The sequence below is a fragment of the Branchiostoma floridae genome, chromosome 17, assembly GCF_000003815.2.
Source record: "Branchiostoma floridae strain S238N-H82 chromosome 17, Bfl_VNyyK, whole genome shotgun sequence".
NCBI classification, from domain to species: domain Eukaryota; kingdom Metazoa; phylum Chordata; class Leptocardii; order Amphioxiformes; family Branchiostomatidae; genus Branchiostoma; species Branchiostoma floridae.
The window spans coordinates 16,348,741-16,367,091 of record NC_049995.1 but is presented as its reverse complement, the minus strand read 5'-3'; the positions used below and the strand labels follow the sequence as shown (position 1 = coordinate 16,367,091).

General features: G+C 39.2%; 1 protein-coding gene across 1 annotated transcript in view; it reads left to right on the top strand.

Annotated features, from left to right (window-relative positions):
- Positions 1–2,834: 2,834 nt before the first annotated feature.
- Positions 2,835–18,351, top strand: part of LOC118404390 (coiled-coil domain-containing protein 60-like) — a 33,751-nt gene continuing 18,234 nt past the window's right edge. Inside the window, exons 1-5 of the mRNA XM_035803460.1 lie at positions 2,835–3,103; positions 3,985–4,320; positions 11,709–11,819; positions 12,880–12,953; positions 14,067–14,270. Coding sequence (XP_035659353.1) covers positions 4,027–4,320; positions 11,709–11,819; positions 12,880–12,953; positions 14,067–14,270 — 683 coding nt within the window. The 5' untranslated portion in view covers positions 2,835–3,103; positions 3,985–4,026. The remainder of the gene's footprint in view (positions 3,104–3,984; positions 4,321–11,708; positions 11,820–12,879; positions 12,954–14,066; positions 14,271–18,351) is intronic.

The following is an 18,351-nucleotide window of genomic DNA, read 5'->3' as shown; positions in this document are numbered from 1 at the left end:
TTTAATGTCGATGAGGCTTTTAGTTCGGTAAAAATGTAGGATTTTGCAAGACAGTAAGAAAGGACACTCACTCCGGTAGGTGTCGCTGTTAGAGGTTTATATAATTTTGTTGTTTTTTGTTTAACTAAGAGTCCCGACTTTGCCATAGCATAAGTATGTGGTAATCCAAGAAATGTCATATTTTAGCTTCCAAAACGGGCCATAGCTAGCCAGAAATGTGTTTGAGAGGACATAGAAGTGATTGCAATAATGCTGTACTTTCTTTCCCTACAGGTACAATGGTACAGTCTGGCCCCCTCTCCCCGGCCTACTCTCCCCGGCCTGTCCTCCCCATATGGCTGGCACCGGGAGCGCTCCTTACCCCACTCCACAGACCAGCCGACAAAGACGCAATGTTGTCTGTCGTCTTAATGCTGTCGTTCCACACTGTACCGATAGAGGGCGCGGCGTCTAAGCGATACACCTGTTTGGTTATGCTATGTCATAGGCAGTAACGGTAGGATGTATTGTAGACCCCGCTAGATTTTCCTACGGAGAGAAGAATTCGGCAAAAATATTTTTTTTAAACCTCCTTACTAGTACCAGAACGTCCCAAAAAGACAACAGACAACATTGTGTCCATTTTTTGTTCTTTCGTTCGTTCCATTCTTTTACAACTTAATTTTGCACTAATGACAGGTTGTACACGTGTCTGTAAAGAAGAAAATTAAGACTTCGGCTTGTTTTGAACGTCGTTTTCTGTGTTTTTTTATCGGGCTTTCTATTTTGTCAGTTTTTTTTTTTCTTTTCCGAATTTTTCGTCCACTAGTTACAAAATAGAAAGCCCGATAAAAACGTAAAACAAGCCAAGGCTTAACTTCTGCTTGAGGTGAGTAAAATATTTGAGACTCATCATAAGCCATTGTCTCAAATGTATGTCATATTTCATAGTAATTCACGGAGCTAACGCTGGTTCACCTTAATCGGAGGGTGACCTATATCCGTTGTTTGTAAAAGCGTACTTTAAGGTATATGAAGTCGACGGACAGTGGTTTCAAATCGGAACATTTTGAAAATACATGTATTGCAAATTAGAAACCACAGTCCGCAGACTTAATACTCGTAAATGAGCTGTTTTTACGGACAACGAATAAAGGTGACCCGGCGGATAAAGGTGAACTAGCTAGAGCGTTATATGCCGTTAGAAATTTTCACTATCGTATCAGTTTGCTCCTTTGCAATTAGCCCTCGTGTGTACGTTTGCGAATGAAAAGTCGATATATTGTGAACAAATAAAGAACTTTGAAACTTTTGATGGTTGGGCAATGTCCATAATTCTTTGCGTGTTTTTTGTAGATCTCGTGATCGCGTTCAATAATTGTAAAAGATCAATAGATACATGTATTTTTTTGTCAATGCGACATCATGAAATCGAAGAAAAATTACTTCAAGAGAGTAACCCAAAATCTGAGCGAACAAGCTTATCCCAGGGGCGCCCATTGAAGTTTATATACGAACTTAAACTTTAGTATTTATTTACAGACTTCATACCATCTACTACAAACAATTTCACAGAATTCACACAAGTTTTATACATGTACATACAACATTGCTACTAGTATTATTGCTAGACTTGAATTTCGTATGGCTTCCGTAAAATCAAGTCAAGTCCTTAGAATTCGTATGAGTCGAGTACTCGGTCACCTCTGGCTGTTGACTTTATTTTGTACATTTTATGTCAAACTGCTCTTTCTACAATCACGAAAGAAAAGAGTTGTTTGAAGAGGCCATCAAATTCCACCCAAACTTCCTCACATTCACGATCACTGACAAAAAGAAAACAGTTCTCCTTCTAACATCACAAAACCACACATAATAGAAAAAAAAGGTGGGATCTTTCGTCTTACACTGTCTTCGATTGAAAAGGAGTCGAACCCAATAACCCATGATCGAGAGCTAGCTTTTACTATCTTTAGACTAGAGTACTAGTAGACAGTCGTGATATTGTTTTTACACTGTTTGAATCTCTTATGTTTTCAAAAAAGAAGTCAAACCCCGCAATAGTAACGTAGGTTTTAGAATCGTACTCGACATTCTGTATATAACCGTTACATACAAGCAGTTAATCTTTGCATGTTAGAATTTAGATTATTTATTGAAGTATTTGATTTTGTTCACTTGCAATTAGCCCAATGGGCATGAATTTGCAATAAAACATTTCAATATGTTACCTGCAATTAGCCCACGGGCAAGAATTTGCAATAAACTTTATTTTTATCTTATCTTGTTTACCGAGTCTCAATCCGTCCTAATCAGAAAGACTACAGGCCAGAACAAAGGGGAATGAAAACCAAACACTTGAAGACAGAGGCTTGTTTTGCACACCTGAGTAGAGCGCTGGTCCGACACGGGCGGCGAACCCTTTGTTTGATGTTGCTAAGCGACGTTTCAATCAGCTCTTCCTGGCTCTGGCGGCACCCCCTGAGGGAAGGCAGTGCAAAAAGTTTTTTTTTTTTTTCCGGACGACCATTTTGTCGTTCAGATCTGACTCGAAATAGCAACAAAAAAATCAAACGATAAAAATGAAATACTTAATATGAATAAATAAATTCCAAGGAAAAGGACATTATATTTTCTTTGAAGACACTCAAAACCTGAAGACCAACCCTTACAAAGTTAATGCTAAGTTAAAATGTAGTGTACAACGTAAGCTAGTGTCGTTGCTTGTTTTTCATCCATTTCTATGTCATATTGGAACGTTTTGAAGACTTGTCATAAGTTTTAATTCATCGTAGATGGAACAAAAGCGAACAAAACACAGTCTTCAGAAGTTGAGCTTGTGGGGAGGGAGTTTGTATGGTGGAAGAGCGCCTCAGGTGTTGTAATGGTGTCCAGTTCGCCCCTCTGTGAATCAGTGTTGATCACAAATGGTGGCGCCGAGTTTCGAGAACACTTCAACTCCTACAGGCCACCAACCGGTGGTTTAAAGGAGTAAATTGTATATTCTTGTAGCATAACAGGCGTTAAAGGGTACGGAAACGGGAGTTGAAATCACCGCAGGCACGGAAAGAGTGTTGACGGGGCAGCCGCGTTATTCCCCCGAGACTTTGGCCAAACTTCCTCGGTAAGTCTCAAGACACTCGTGCTATCTCACTATCAATAACATCGCCAAACTTGCCGATTTAGGGGAATAGTTGTTGTCGTGTTGTGATAGCGATAACATTTCTGTATGTGTGGAACGAAGCATTTAGCTCAGTAAACTAGGAGATAAAGTTTGTAAGACTTTTTTGGCGGCTTCTTCGATCGAGTCTTCCCAAAATGGCGGATACCCAAACTTTTCAACTCCAAAGTTTTAGGTAAGAACTCTCAAATAAGTGTAGAGTTTGGGGTTTCCGTTGAAGGAGTTTGGTAGAAAAATGTAGTGTTGGTGTTGATTTAATGTTGAAGTTAGTTTGGGGACAAAAACTTGAGTAAAAACTACGAAAAGAAACTGTCCTTGGGACGGGTCTGGGGAGGGGGGCACTGAGATTTTTTTGAGACCTTTTCGTTCACTGCTTCAAGAAACTCACTTTCCCAACGGACTGATTACATAATAGATCAAATTAAATTGATGTGGCCTTTTCTAGCTATTTCTTTATTCTAATTCATTTTTGTCAATTGTCTTACGTTTTTGTGTATTTTGCACTCTGCACCGCCGAGGCCTGGGTTCGATTCCCGTTGTGGGAACCAATGTGAGAAAGGAGTACAGCATACAAATAAGAATTAGGAGTAGAAACAGAAAGAAACAATATCCTGACTCGCAGGATTTGAACCCGTACCGAATCCGTCCCGCCAGATCACAAACCAAGACACTAAACTCAACCGAATGATCTACTCTACTCTACTCTACTCTAAACCACTACGCTAAAAGGCTGACAGCCTTTTTGCATAGTCAGTTTATCAGTCCTCCAACCCCACTGTTACATTTTCACTAATGATCGAACATTATTTTCTCTCCCTTCACAGATGCGGTTGAGTCCGTCGGGTTCGATGTGACCGCGGGAATCGATGATGGCCCCCGCCAGCACCGCGCGACACGACCCGCGGGCATACGTCCAGGTCAAGCCGCTCCCGATCCCCACGCAGAAGGGACTGAAACTCCAGGCCCGCTCCGAAACCGTCTACAACCCGACAACTCCGACGCGTGAGGAGGTCTTCCGAGAGAACTATGGTAGGAGGCTGAGACAGACTACGAGACAAGGGTACCGCTCGCGTATCGATAAACCATACCAGGAGCTTGGAGGGCCCGTCCACTTGGATGAGAGGAAATTGATACTATCAGCTTTGGGTCAGCTGAAAGAGGTAAATTGTGGTTGTCTATATGTTGATGAATTTTGAATAAGAGGTAATAAGATACACAAGTTATAACTGGATGGGTTTTGGAAATGTTTTCCAAAGTGTTAATCCAGCTGCTTGAGAAATAATGCTATCTTGCGTATTATCATGAATGTTCCATATTAAGTACAAGAAAAAAAGACATCTGTTTAATGAAAAAAAACGTTTTCAACTAAACCTAAGGCCACACCAATTTAATCTCTTGGTTCACGGATTCGCTCGCCCCTATTTTTTGGGAAAAAAAATAAAAATAAAAATTACCACTCAGAAAATTTTCACCATTAATGAAACCATTCACCAACTTTCTGGTGTAGCAAACATAAAAACTGACATTACTTTTCTAATTTTCAATGAACAGGTGCTGTTACTGTACAGTAATAGTGTTTTGTACTTTTTTCAAGCTGAAAACTTTTTTTCCCTTATGTTTTGCATTAGCCGTTACCTTTACCCCAACCATTTTACAATTTTTATGTTTATTATGTTTCCCGAAGGTAGAAACATATAGCATCCTTACAGGTATTTGCATATCCACCGGACAAAAGTAAGGAGAAATGGAACTTGCATCATGCAGTCCAAGTTTCCATCTTTTTGATTGGCTGACATTCTGGCTGTCTTGCGGATACGTCAGGGGTAAACCTATCAACGCGCAGGACACAAAATGGAACTCGGCATCGTTTTCATTATTATGGCAGCGAAAACCTCGGGCGTCAGCCCGGCCATGCCTTCAAGCAAACCAAGCAGGCGGTCTAGGAAGAAGTACCCACTATGGAACGAACGAGATCACTAACTTTTCACACAAAAACATTTATCTTCAGAAAATTGGACCTTGCAATCTTGGAAATTATGAACGGACCTGTTGCAATACATTTGTAACGTTTCATACCTGTTAAAAGTTACCGACCGTAGTTGTGCGCCAAGTGGCCGAATCGGCAGAGTGCCTGATCAGTACGCTTTTGTTGCTGGATCGACCCGGGTTCGAATCTGAGTAGATAGACTTTTTTCAGTTGTCTTTTTTTTTCCTTTTGAAACATCATTTAATATAAGAATACTTTTGTCTTGCGACTACAACATCAAAACCCGCATTTCTCACTTTTTTGTTCTGCATTTTTTTGTAAAGAAACAGAGCTTGCTTGTGAACGTACCACACTACTGTAATCAGTGCCACGGTAAGAGGGAGCGGCTAAGAGGGAGGGGGGTGACGGGGGTGGATTCGCGAAATCAAAAAGTTGCTACAATGAAAATTTAGCGGTCAACTACTGATTGTTAAAACCACCGGGAAACATTACGCATTTTCACGAAAATGCTGCCTTTCTAGTTTTTATTTCGCCCTCTCGCTCCATATTTTTTATGAAAAAATCCGTGAACCAAGAAATTAAATTGGTGTGGCCTAACTTTACTAAAAAAAGTAGAAATACAGTCAGTCTGCCCTGGTGACCAGCTTTGCATTATAAGTATAGGTCAACATCTGGTCATTTTTTTATGGTCCCTCTGTAAGTTATTTTTTCCCGATGGACCCAATCATTTTGAATCCTGTCTAAAGGACTCTAATATAAAGTGACCACCTGTCCACTCCAATTATTTTCTGGATTGATCACCATGGACAGGTTGGACAGTAGAGAATATGTACAGCAAGTGATTGATGAAGACATGTTGAAACAATGATCACACTGTGCACAAGATAATCTGTAAATTCTGTGTCTATATAGCTGGTATAACCGCCCTTTGGCGTAACACTCCAGCTTTACAGGCACAAGGCGTGGCAGCAGCTGGTTATATTGCACTGAACAACCTGTCGCACCTAACCTAAAATGCACATCTAGTTGCAAGTGTTCTTTAAAACTATCCAGTATCTATTATCATCTATAAGTATCTATCCAGTATCTATAATCATTACTATTAACTGCTGTACCATATAAACTAGCAAAGCTTGAACCGTCAGATGTAAGAAACGATCCATCCGACAGCTTTCCGCAATTATCCCTAACTCCTACCCCCTGGAACGCCACTACATCCACACACCTGTAATTATACCTGCAGGTAAATTGTCTTCTGTGACCACCTGGTGTAAATTACCTCCAACTCATTTGGCTTGGAAAAAAGGGAGAGAGAAACTGAATTAGCCACACTTTCTGGGCTTTTACAGAGAAACAGTCTGTGTAACACAAACTCTGCTGTCTGGGGCTGTAACTTACATTGTAAGTGTATATTAGTGTAACTGCGGCCGGGTGTTGGGCGGACTACTGTAAGCAAGGTTTAATCAAGAGAAACAGTGTTCTTTTAAAACTTTGACGTGAAAGTTACTAAGACGTTAGATATTCCTAGGAACTTAGTTAGTATGGCAGGTTAAAGATATGGTTGAAAAACACCTTGAAAAAATGCAAGAAGGTGTTTGCAGTCAAAAGTGTAGTGTACAACATCCTGTAAAATCAAGACGAATATTCTCAGCAATTTAATTTTTATGACAAGTAAAAATATGTGGCTGAAAATATACACATTACTAGTACGGTGTTTGCAGTCAAAAGTGTAGAATACTTTTTCTTCTGTGTAAAAAATCTGTGTCCATTTTCACGTTTTAATGCCTTTTACTTAGTCTGTTTCTATTTCAATAACCACTTCAGCATTACAGTATCCATACAGAATGCAGTCTGCTACTGGTGTTAGCTCACCAAGAAAAGGGTTTTGAAACACAGTCTGTTGAATCTACGTGACTTGGACCATGCCTTCCCCTGCCTTTGTAACCCCCTTACAAGTACGCTATACAGGTGGCTATGACCTCGCTCACGTAAACCTTGATCAAATTACCGCTAAATCCAAAACAACCTGCGCAACCGGTCGCACGGATTCCGGACACGCTGACACGGTGGCCGTGGGATCTGTTTTGTAACCCCAATTTTCTGGACAAATCTCTGTGGAAAAAGTGTGAAGAATTGTGATTGTTATGGTGGGGGATATGGTGACCATGTTGACAAAACTTAACAAGCATGTAAAGATGGGGGATTACATGATAAATCCCCACTGGTGAACAGTAGTCAAAGTTAGTGTAGAAATCTATACTAGGTAAATAATGGCTAGAAAACATGAGATTAGTGTAACAGCCCTGCATGGCCTACAAAGCACTGTCGCCATAGTTATGTTTTTCATTGCATTGGAACAACACAAAACGTTCATTTCCATACATAATACAACAATATAGATAAAGGGACTGGATAAATTCTTGAATTGTCAGAAGTTTCAGATAGTATAGCATCTGATTCCACCGTCTTTCATCAGTGAATGATTCTCTGTTTTTAATTATAATGAACTCTGAACTGTTTATTGAGCATTTGATTTGAGCCATGTTTTCGATCTTTTGAACAGTTTTTCTGCACATTATAAAATATATTTTTATTGCACAGTACTTTGTCCTAGTCTGTATAGATTTCCTGACAGGACTACTACTAGAGGTAGTAGTAGAACTTTTTAAGAAGAATCGTAAGCAACAAAGGTACTACAGGATGTGAAAATATTTGAAATCTTATGCCATGCTTCGTAAGTCCTTCCACACACACTCTAAGCCCCCGCACACATACACAAATCTCCTGGCTACGAGTCAAACCGAGAGGCATGTTTTCCAAACAGAGCAAAGTTCCTGCACAAATGTTTGCCCAATAGCGCGGAGCGACAAATGGAAGTGTAGCCGGGCGAGGTTGAAGTGCTCGCTTTAGCGCCCAACGGAAGGTACTTCCGATGTAAAAGCTCTGCTGTATTTAATCAGGTGACACCGCAAATGGTTTACAAACTTTATACAAACTTTCCCGTGGGACGCCAACATCTTGTCCTGAGTGGTACTTGAATTGTTGAAAAGGATTTCAAATCAAGGCTGTCTTCAACTGAGATGTGTTTTTCTGTCTTACACATTGTTTGGAAGCCGTTTTGTTGTTAAATTTGTCATTCGAGGCTTGCAAAAATACATTTTTATCAGTTTCATGTCATGAAGTCAGATATTTTTTGGTGGACGAGCGGGTTAAAACCTGACATCCATGTTCAAAGGTTTGACAAAAAAGTCCAAACTTTCTTTAACTCAACACAAAATGTGTACTATAATTTAGACAATGTAATTGGCAGAGAATTTATCACAGTTTAGCACTGCATTCACCCTTTAGGCTTTGAAGTAGGATCAACTTGTTCTAAACACAATATTGTAAGAAGTTTAGAAAAGAATCTAACTTGTACAACGATTCATCATTCATTTTGTACTATAAATTAACAATTGCATCAAGTTGCAGCATCACTTTGAAATATATAGACCGTCAGACGTCTTGTCTTCCTTTCATCCCTTTGTTACAAATTAAAAAAGGGACCAAACGAGTTTGAAGCGATGACAGATTTACTGTCACTAATTCCACCTCGTTGCTCTGTTTCCGACCGTTGCCTAGCAACCCTGCACTCAAAATGAGGTTGGCTTTCCTTTATAGACTGTAATAATTGTGTTTGTGTAGTCAGTTAGTCTAATGTGTTGAAATACTGAATAGTAACAGACTCCCTGCAGTGTGGTTAGTTGTAATTAGATTTGTCAGTTCATTAGTGTCCCTTTCTATCAGTTGGGGGTGAGATGCTACAATTCCTGGAATTTCTGTGGTGGTTTTATGTTTGTCGTTTTCGTTGTCACCCCTTTATACAAACAAAAAAAACACGAGTATTATTCGGTTTAGTTTATTGCAAATTCTTGCCCGTGGGCTAATTGCAGGTGACATAAGAGATTCAAACAGTTTAAAATACAATATCACAAGTGTCTACTCTAGTCTAAAACTAGTAAAAGCTAATTCTAGATCCTAGGTTATTGGGTTCGACTCCTTTTTCGAAGACAGTGGAAGATGAAAGATCCAACCTTTTCTATAAGGTGTGGGTTTAGTGATGTTAAAAGGTGAACTGCTTTCTTTTTGTCAGTGAATGTGAGAAAGTTTGGATGGAATTATTGGAATGGATATTATTCCTTTACTATCCTACCTCAAATCTATATATAACCTTCATCGATTCAAGGAAATTTCCACAAACATAAAAAAAAAGTTTCTTTTTCAGAACCTAGGAGTTTACACCAACATTTAACGTTTCAGTAAATGTTTCAGTTGTTGTTTAGTTGGTTGGGACTGAAGAACCGGTGATTAAAAATTTGTCACGGATGTTTGTTTACCCTTTCCAACCATTATAATTGCAGGCTCCCTAATTCATTAACTAGCCTTAGATAGAGTAGGTGCACATAATGAACAGGAACACAGTGTGAAAGCGTGTGTACATATTGACAAACTGGCCTGTTTGTTTGTAGTAAACAGTCCACTAATCCTTTCAGCCTTGTCAGAGTGTTTTCTCTCTGATAGGTACACGCTGTGTTGGTGACAGTACCGGGGTTTTGTAACGGTACTCATTATACCGGACGCAGACAGGCGATGTATACAACCGTCAGATGTGTAACGTTAAGTAAAAAGGGAAAACCTTCACCTGCAAAGTTCACTGTACTTCCTTTTGTTGAACATTGTAAGTGACGTTTGCTGTGTAAAGCAAAATTATTTACCATGTAATAATTATTTACCGGAGTAGGCAATTGAATTACGATGTCCAAACTTTAATTCTGCCTCCTGTGTTTGATTTCATTACATCATCACATTTGATTACATCATTATATAAATCTGCATGCCTTTTGTGTAACGGACCAATGCCTTTTGTGAAATCTCAAATCAACTTTTCTTAAAGAATCAAACAAACAATTTGTTTTAATACTAACTAGTAATAATGTTGCCCTTTCCAGAAAAGAAACGTGTAATACTAGAAAAAGGAATTGGGCTGTCATGCATACAAACTTATCAAAAGAAGTTACAGTCAAACAAAAATAGCTTTAGGATAAAGAAAAAGGACAATTTCTCTGTCTCTTTGGAATTCTGGCCTTTATACATGTACAATGTATGTACGTCACTGAAAATCTGATATCTTATTTCTTACCCACTATCTATAGCATTATAGATAGACGTATTCTTCTAATCCAAAATCCAATTCAATCTGCTCCAATTCATTAATTGTGCTTTATAGTAAATACAAGCTACTTAATCCGCCACGGTTTATTCACAGCTAAAGGGCGTCTCTATGGAGCGTTCCACCATTACTTAGCACAGTACTTTACTCCTTTGTTGTGCAACGAACTGTCTCGGTAAAGTTCTCATTGTATAGAACGTTCTGCGGTCCGTGCGGTGGGTTTAAATAGAGGAGGGCACAATACAGGGACCCCCTCCATGGCACTTGGTTACTTGTGGCTGGTTTTCAGTTTCAGATGACTTAATTCGGAGCTTGTGAAAATGGTGGTGGAAGATTTGTACCAGTTTCAAATTTGGATGTTTGTTTTAAAAGTTTAATGCTCTTGATTCCTTTGAAAATAGAAATTGCCTAAAACAGGGACTTTTAAACTTAAACCTATATCTATAATGGTGGAAATAATCTAAGGCCTAGGATTGACAAGAGAGGTTCTTTTACAGAGTTGGACACAAGTACTAGTCCTGGTTTGACTGTACCTACATGTACTTTTATTGAAAATTCATTACTTTATGTACCTTGTTAGGTTATGATATAAAACAGCAGCTTTCCTAGTCCTAGTGTTGAAATCTACACATCAGTGTTGTGTCACAACTTCTTTTGTGAAGACTTGCAGAAATATGTCATTGAACATTTGACACAGTCCCTTACTTAGCAATGATCACAGAACAGTCTGTTGGATGGTTGCTATTTGCACAAGCAATGAAGCTGAAATAAAATATTTGTACAAGACGGAAGATTATATGCTGATGATATAACTAGCCAAGGGTCCTGTTTGAAAGACTACAATGGTGATAAATAAACATAGTCAACCTGGCCAATGTCACATGTTCTTTATTTTTCTTCTTTCTAATAGGTTATAATTAGGGATGAGCAAATAAAATATTGAGAAAAATACATATTAAAGATAGAATAGAATAAGCCTTACTAATACTAGTATCTAAGGATAGAAAAAGGAATTAAGGGCTTTTCAAATTTCATATTGCAAAGTACTTTGAGTACAGAATGTATGGATGAAGACACTTTCTATGTGTCTTAAACTAAATCAAATTTCTTTGGTAACCAATCCAATTTTTTGTTGCTATTGGTTGAAAGGAAGTAGCCTGGATGCTAATTCTTTAGTTACTGCTTCTCCCCAATAAGTAAAATTATAAGAATTTTCACCCAGGCTAAGAAGGGAGTCTCCTGAATTTTTAAGGTTAGAATTTACAACGTAGTCTTCAAATTTAGAAAGTATCGCTATGTTGTACAGTGTCCATTTTATCAGAAAGGCTTAAAATTTATACTTCTAATTCCAGCAAGAGGCTGTTGACCGAGCATTGGCAGACAAGAGGAGGGAGGAAGAGGAGGAGAGGGAACAGCAGCTGGTGAAGGATGCAGAGGAACAACTGCAACAGCAGCAGAGAAGGGTACGGAGTGTTTGTTTGTTTGTTTGTTTGTTTGTTGATCAGCAGCTGGTAAAGGATGCCGAGGAACAGCTGCTGCAGCAGCAGAGAAGTTGCTAGTCCACTGTGTTCTGCTGCTGCAGTGGTCTGGACACCCTGCAGCTGTAATCAGTCTTTAATTTCTTTAAGTTCATCTCTCTCCAATTTGTCCTGTTCATTGGGAGCTTCCTTAGCTCCCGTAGTTTTCTTACCAATGCCAATGGGGGGGATAAAATAAAGGTGAGGTTGGGGAAGGGGTGTTCAAGGGATGTGATACTAATTTGATCCACATAGCGATGCATTTTATTTCATCTCTTGAATAACATTGGGGAAAACAAGGTTGGGCTGTTCGGAAGGGCCAAGAAATTTTGTTTCACAGAGCGATGCTATCATATCCCCCAGTTCCATCGTAATCCCCTCCTTCTTCATGGTCTTACACACTGAAGCACTGAAGTAATATTATTTGTTCTACATGCTATCATATCCCCCAGTTCCATCTTAATCCAGCCCTTCTGCATGGTGTTACACACTGAAGCACCAGGTCTGCTCTTCACCTGGGAAATCCTATAAGACATATCCGGCATAAGAGGCTACACTGTGGATCGTATATCAGAATGAGATCTTTAAGCTTAGTGTGTGACATGGACATCAACATGGCAGGACAGGATATCCCAAGAGTTCTACCTGAGGTTTTGGAGTTTATGATAATTATTGTTATCGATATCTTTTCACTGACGTTTATAGTTGGGAGGAGGAATATCATCTATGCTTATTCCCCCATGCTTAACTTTTATGAATGCTAGAGCAAGGAATAGGGGACAGAAGTTGTTTTATTAAGTGGTATGGGTGAGAGGTATGACTGAATATTACTAAGTATAACATCAATTTGAAATAGATGTTTAGTAGCTTAGCAATGTTGTTAAGCTACTAAACATTGTCAAAGTGATGTAATAGAAAATACATGTTTTATATAATGTTAGAGCAGTGGTTTGTATTATTGATATCCATTGGCAAGCACATTCAAGTTTCTTTGTCTTCACTTTAGACTGCTGCCCAGTTTGTGCTGAGGAAACAGAAAAAGGAGCTGAACACACTCAACAGTCAGTTCAAGAAACAGAGGTAAGACATGTTTTTCTCATTTTCTCCTAGCATCTACCTGTCTCATTTTGGTCCCAGAACTTGTCAATACTGGCAATTCTTAAGAGTCTTTGTGGTAGACTTTGATACAGCCTTAGATCTTTGATGCAGTAGCTTGCGTGGTCCTGTGGTTAGTGACCCTGCCTCTGGAAAAAGAGGTTATAAGTTTCCTGGCTGTCTATGAAGATCACTTAAGGTCCTTAATCCAGTCTGTTCTAATCCCTGTTCTAATCCCTAGGTCCCTAATCCAGTCCGTCCGACTGAGGAAAGGTCTGTTCCGACTGATGAATGATGAAGAGACAGCTCACGAGGACTAATCTCTGAGATGATCTCTATGTCTAGAATTTGAACTGATCTTTGTGGTAATCCCTTAGGTCCTTAACCCAATCTATTCTAATCCATGTGATAATCCCTAGGTCCTTAATCCAGTCCGTTCGGCTGGGGAAGGGTCTGTTCCGACTGATGGACGATAAGGAGGCAGCTCGTGAAGATGCCCAAAGATGATCTCTATGTCTAGAATTCAAGCTAATCTTTGTGGAAATCCCTTAAGTCCTTAATCCAATCTGCTATAATCATTGTGATATAATCCCTAGGTCCCTGATCCAGTCTGTCCGGTTGGGGAAGGGTCTGTTCACGGTCTCATGAGGACTGTGTTTCCTGGATTTGACCTGATCTCTGAGATGATCTCTGGATCTATGTCCTGAATCTGACCTAATCTCTGCATATGATAATCCCTAGGTCTCTAATCCAGTCCGTCCGGTTGGGGAAAGGTCTGTTCCGACTGATGAATGATGAAGAGACAGCTCACGAGGACTAATCTCTGAGATGATCTCTATGTCTAGAATTTGAACTGATCTTTGTGGTAATCCCTTAGGTCCTTAACCCAATCTATTCTAATCCATCTGATAATCCCTAGGTCCTTAATCCAGTCTGTTCGGCTGGGGAAGGGTCTGTTCCGACTGATGGACGATGAGGAGGCAGGTTGCGAAGATGCCCAAAGATGATCTCTTTGTCTAGAATTCAAACTTATCTTTGTGGAAATCCCTTTTAAGTCCTTAATCCAATCTGCTATAATCCTTGTGATATAATCCCCAGGTCTCTAATCCAGTCCGTCCGGCTGGGAAAAGGCCTGTTCTGGTTGATGAACGATGAGGAGGCGGCTCATGAAGACGCCCAGGCGGAGCAAAGCCGCAGGCAGGAGATGGAGAAACTATCGTCATGGCAACCGCCTGCAGCCGGATCCTCGGATGATGATGATGAGTCTGATGACGACTTGTCAAAGGATGAGGACTTGGGAAAGTAAGACTTTAAGGGGCTTCTTATTATAATAAGTAATGTTTACAGTCAGACTTAAGATACTAAATTATTGTGTTACCTGTGTGGGAAAGAAGTTGTAAATACTGTGCGTTATGATGGTAGAAGACGAAACACATCTTATGTCAAACTGCCCCTTCTATGATCAAAAGAGAAACAAGCTCTTTAAAGAAGCCACCAAACTCTATCCTAATACATGTATCTCCACGTTTACAGACAAAAAGAAAACTACTCTCCTTTTAATGTCACAAAACCTACACATTATAGAAAAGGTGCAATCTTTTGTCTTCCACTGTCTCTGAGGAAAAAAAGTCAAACCAACTAAGTTACATCTTTGAGTTAGACTAAACGAAGTCAAGAGTAGTTGCTTGAACTATACTGTTTACCATTATTTGTCTGTCATTTTTTGTCACTTACAATTAGCCCTCGGTCAATTAGAATTTGCAATAAACTGTTTTTCTTTAAGTAAAGTTATAACCGGTACAATTGCCAAGCTGTATACAGTGTTCTCCTTGCATTCAGTAGGTCGTGAGTTCGATCCCCGGCCGAGTCATACCACAGACCTTTAAAAATGGCACATGCTGCTTTCTGGAGACAGCCCAACAGCATTTCCAAGTTAAAAATCCAGGGGACGGAAAAAAAATAAGGCTGACTAAAACACTGCCATTACCTAGTAATATAAATATTCAGAGAGAAACTCATTACAATGTTACCACTGAGCAACCTGCATTGGGTGAAAGCCTGTTGTTAGGCGGGGACCACATTAGCAATGAAAAGTTCCAAAGTCTAAACTAATTATGGTGTAATTTATAGGGTCCAAGGACATAGATGTAGGCCGATCTCATCGTTAACTGTAATTAATGTGAACATTAATCAGCTTGGTTTGACGTAACTTCTGACATCTTCTCCGTAATGGTTGTGTAGGAATTGCTTTAACAACTTCTAATCATGGGAATTTATCTGGGAACATTCTAATAGTGCTTGGATGTTTTTTAAAGATACTTAGCATTCACAGATTTAACGTTAAAATAAACATAATTTGATTGGTTTGAAATTCGGCAAGACACTTTCTGTCTATAATAAAAGCGTGCACAATTTTTGCACTATAGTAGGAACTAATTGCTGCTATCCGCATGCTGCATGAGAGTTCATTTAGTAAAATTCTTAAAGTGCTTGGAAGAAAGTTTACATAACGGGAGGTGCCCCAACACGGTACGCTTTTTCTTGCGCTCAAACTCATGGCGCTCCATCGCTAGTTGCCTGAGAGTGGTCAAATTTTTGATGACTGAATTTTTTACACATAGATTTGAACAACATACTTGAATAAGAAATGCATTCATGTGGTTCATGAACCTTTCGCGCTGCATGTTACAAGCGGCAAACACTGTGAGACAATTTCGTGTATGTAACCTTTCAATTTTGTTCTACGCTGGACAGTGTGCCTAACTCGGTACGCTTTTATTTACATTTTGCTCTCTTCAGAAGTAAGAGGTAAATTTAAGTACACAGAAAAAAATTAATAATATGATATTTCAGCTTTCTTTTGACAGTAAAATCGTGACTGTATGTACTTCTTGTCTCACATGAGGAAGGATGTACCTAGAACAATCCAGCTCATGTTTTTACGGGCAATGGGCTGAATGCACTGATTGTGAATGCCCGACTAAAAAAAACCATTACGAAAAAAAGACACCGCTAACATCAACAAAACTCGGTCTGATTATATGAAAATATCATCTACATCTCTCTATCAAGTCTTATTTTCATAGACAGTACGAATCATTTGTTACAGTCAAATAAATCTTTGGAGCGTTCTCTAGTCTGTCACCTTCACGGTCACACTCCCTTGGGAGTACAATGGTGGCAATGTTTATGTCACTTCCTTTTGGTTGCTTTTCTACTCAACAGACATTTGAAGACCCATATTCATAGTGTTTTATGGAGCTTTATTTATGTGTATCATTTCAGTTGTGTGACTGCTTGAAAAAGTTCGTATAGTTAGCGACACGAGCCGCCAATACGCAGAGGCCGGTGACCGCAGTGATTCAGCACTGTCAACATTACTGTTAGAATTCTGTTTTTTTTTTAAACATGAAGTAAATATGTTAAAGTATACTTGGAATGCAAATTAAAGCTGTGTGCATGGACTTGGTTTATTTACCTTTGTAATCAGCATAGTCAGTGACAACAAACACGGTGTACTTATGGATAATAAGATCAGCAAATAATCCGTTCCGTCTTACGACCGGGACCGTCTTAGGGCGGCCCCCGTTACAGTTAACATTACAAAAGTATGCATACCCTATAGCTAATGCCAAGCCAATTAACGTTGCAATTACAAGTGGTGTGAATGTCTTAAGGTTTTGTTGTTGACTGTAAGTTTTCTTAAGTGCGTTAACATCTACTTTACTACAAAAAAAGATAGTTTCAGTTGGAAGGCCAGCGGATTTAATACAGAATGACTGAAATCAAAACATAAACATTGTGTATTAGGATCACGCATGGTCTTTTTAGCGAATGCCCACAAACGCCCACTCTAGAGAAGTCCGCGCTGCACGAATCTCATTTTTTTTGCTTGGAATATGTCCACGTTGTGCTCCCATGTATTAATCCTGAGTTTCAAGTCAATCCATTGACCCGAAGTGACATGAATCAAAGTTTTCGATTCTCGATGGTCTTTTTAGCGAACGCCCAGCAAAATGTCTTTTTAGCGAATGCCCACTATATCCACAAAAATATAGGCCGTCGCGCAACGACACCTAAACCTACCGCCACAAACATGTTCAAGATGGTGTCCCATTGATGTGTACGGAGTATCCGTGCTTTACAAGCATTTTAAGTCCCTGTTTTTGGTCAAAATGTACGGCGACGATACTACCATACTTTAACTATAGCAATTCAAAATGGCGGGCACTAGTCATGTGACCTTCTTGCGGGACTGTTTTATAAGTATCGCGGGAGGGACTGTTGTAGCATAGCTTCTCATACAACCATTTTAGAGTGAATTCTGAACAAGATTTTCATTTCATAGTGCTATCATCTGACTGATATTGACAATGTGGTCATTTTTTCTGTGCTATTATTACCCAGGTTTGAGGAACTTAGTGCAAATTTGGATATTGATTCACCTCAGTGCCCAATTAATGTACAAAAGGCTCAGACACATTAGTGTTATAAACCTGAATAGGGGCAGGTAACCAATACTAGAAAAACATAGCTATTTATTATTAACAATACTATTTACATTATAATAATAACTCTTCACCAAACTGGACTTTTCTTATCTTTATTTATCACAGAAACATTGTTACAATGAGGATTTGATTAGATGAGTAATTATCTGTTACAGTGTGTACAAACTTATTTCAAATACAAAAATGTATTTCGTTTCACTTCCTAAATATTTTAAAAGTATTGGAAGAAGTTGACACATAAACAATATTAATTGCATTATTTATGTGCAGTAAAATGTGACCACATGCTATCAATAGCCTAATAAAATGTTGGAACATGGCACAAGCGGGCTCCTCTTCTGAGTACAGAAAGGAAATGTTTTATAACATTTAGTTATGACGTAGAAAATTTCAATTGTAAAATGTACCTTTATTAACATTTACAAACAAATTGTTTTTTTCTCTTCTTAATAAATGACAACAATACAGGTAAGTAAGGTGTGTTTCCTTTTATAACAGGCCAGGTAAGACACCGTACAGGTAAGTAAGGTGTGTTTCCTTTTATAGCAGACCAGGTAAGACACCGTACAGGTGAGTAAGGTGTGTTTCCTTGACTACAGACTAGGTAAGACACCTTACAGGTGAGCAACGTGTATTTCCTTTCATTACAGACCAGGTAAGACACCGTACAGGTGAGTAACGTGTATTTCCTTTGATTACAGACCAGGTAAGACACCGTACAGGTGAGTAAGGTGTGTTTCCTTGACTACAGACTAGGTAAGACACCGTACAGGTGAGTAACGTGTATTTCCTTTGATTACAGACCAGGTAAGACAACATACAGGTGAGTAACGTGTATTTCCTTTGATAACAGGCCAGGTAAGACACCATAC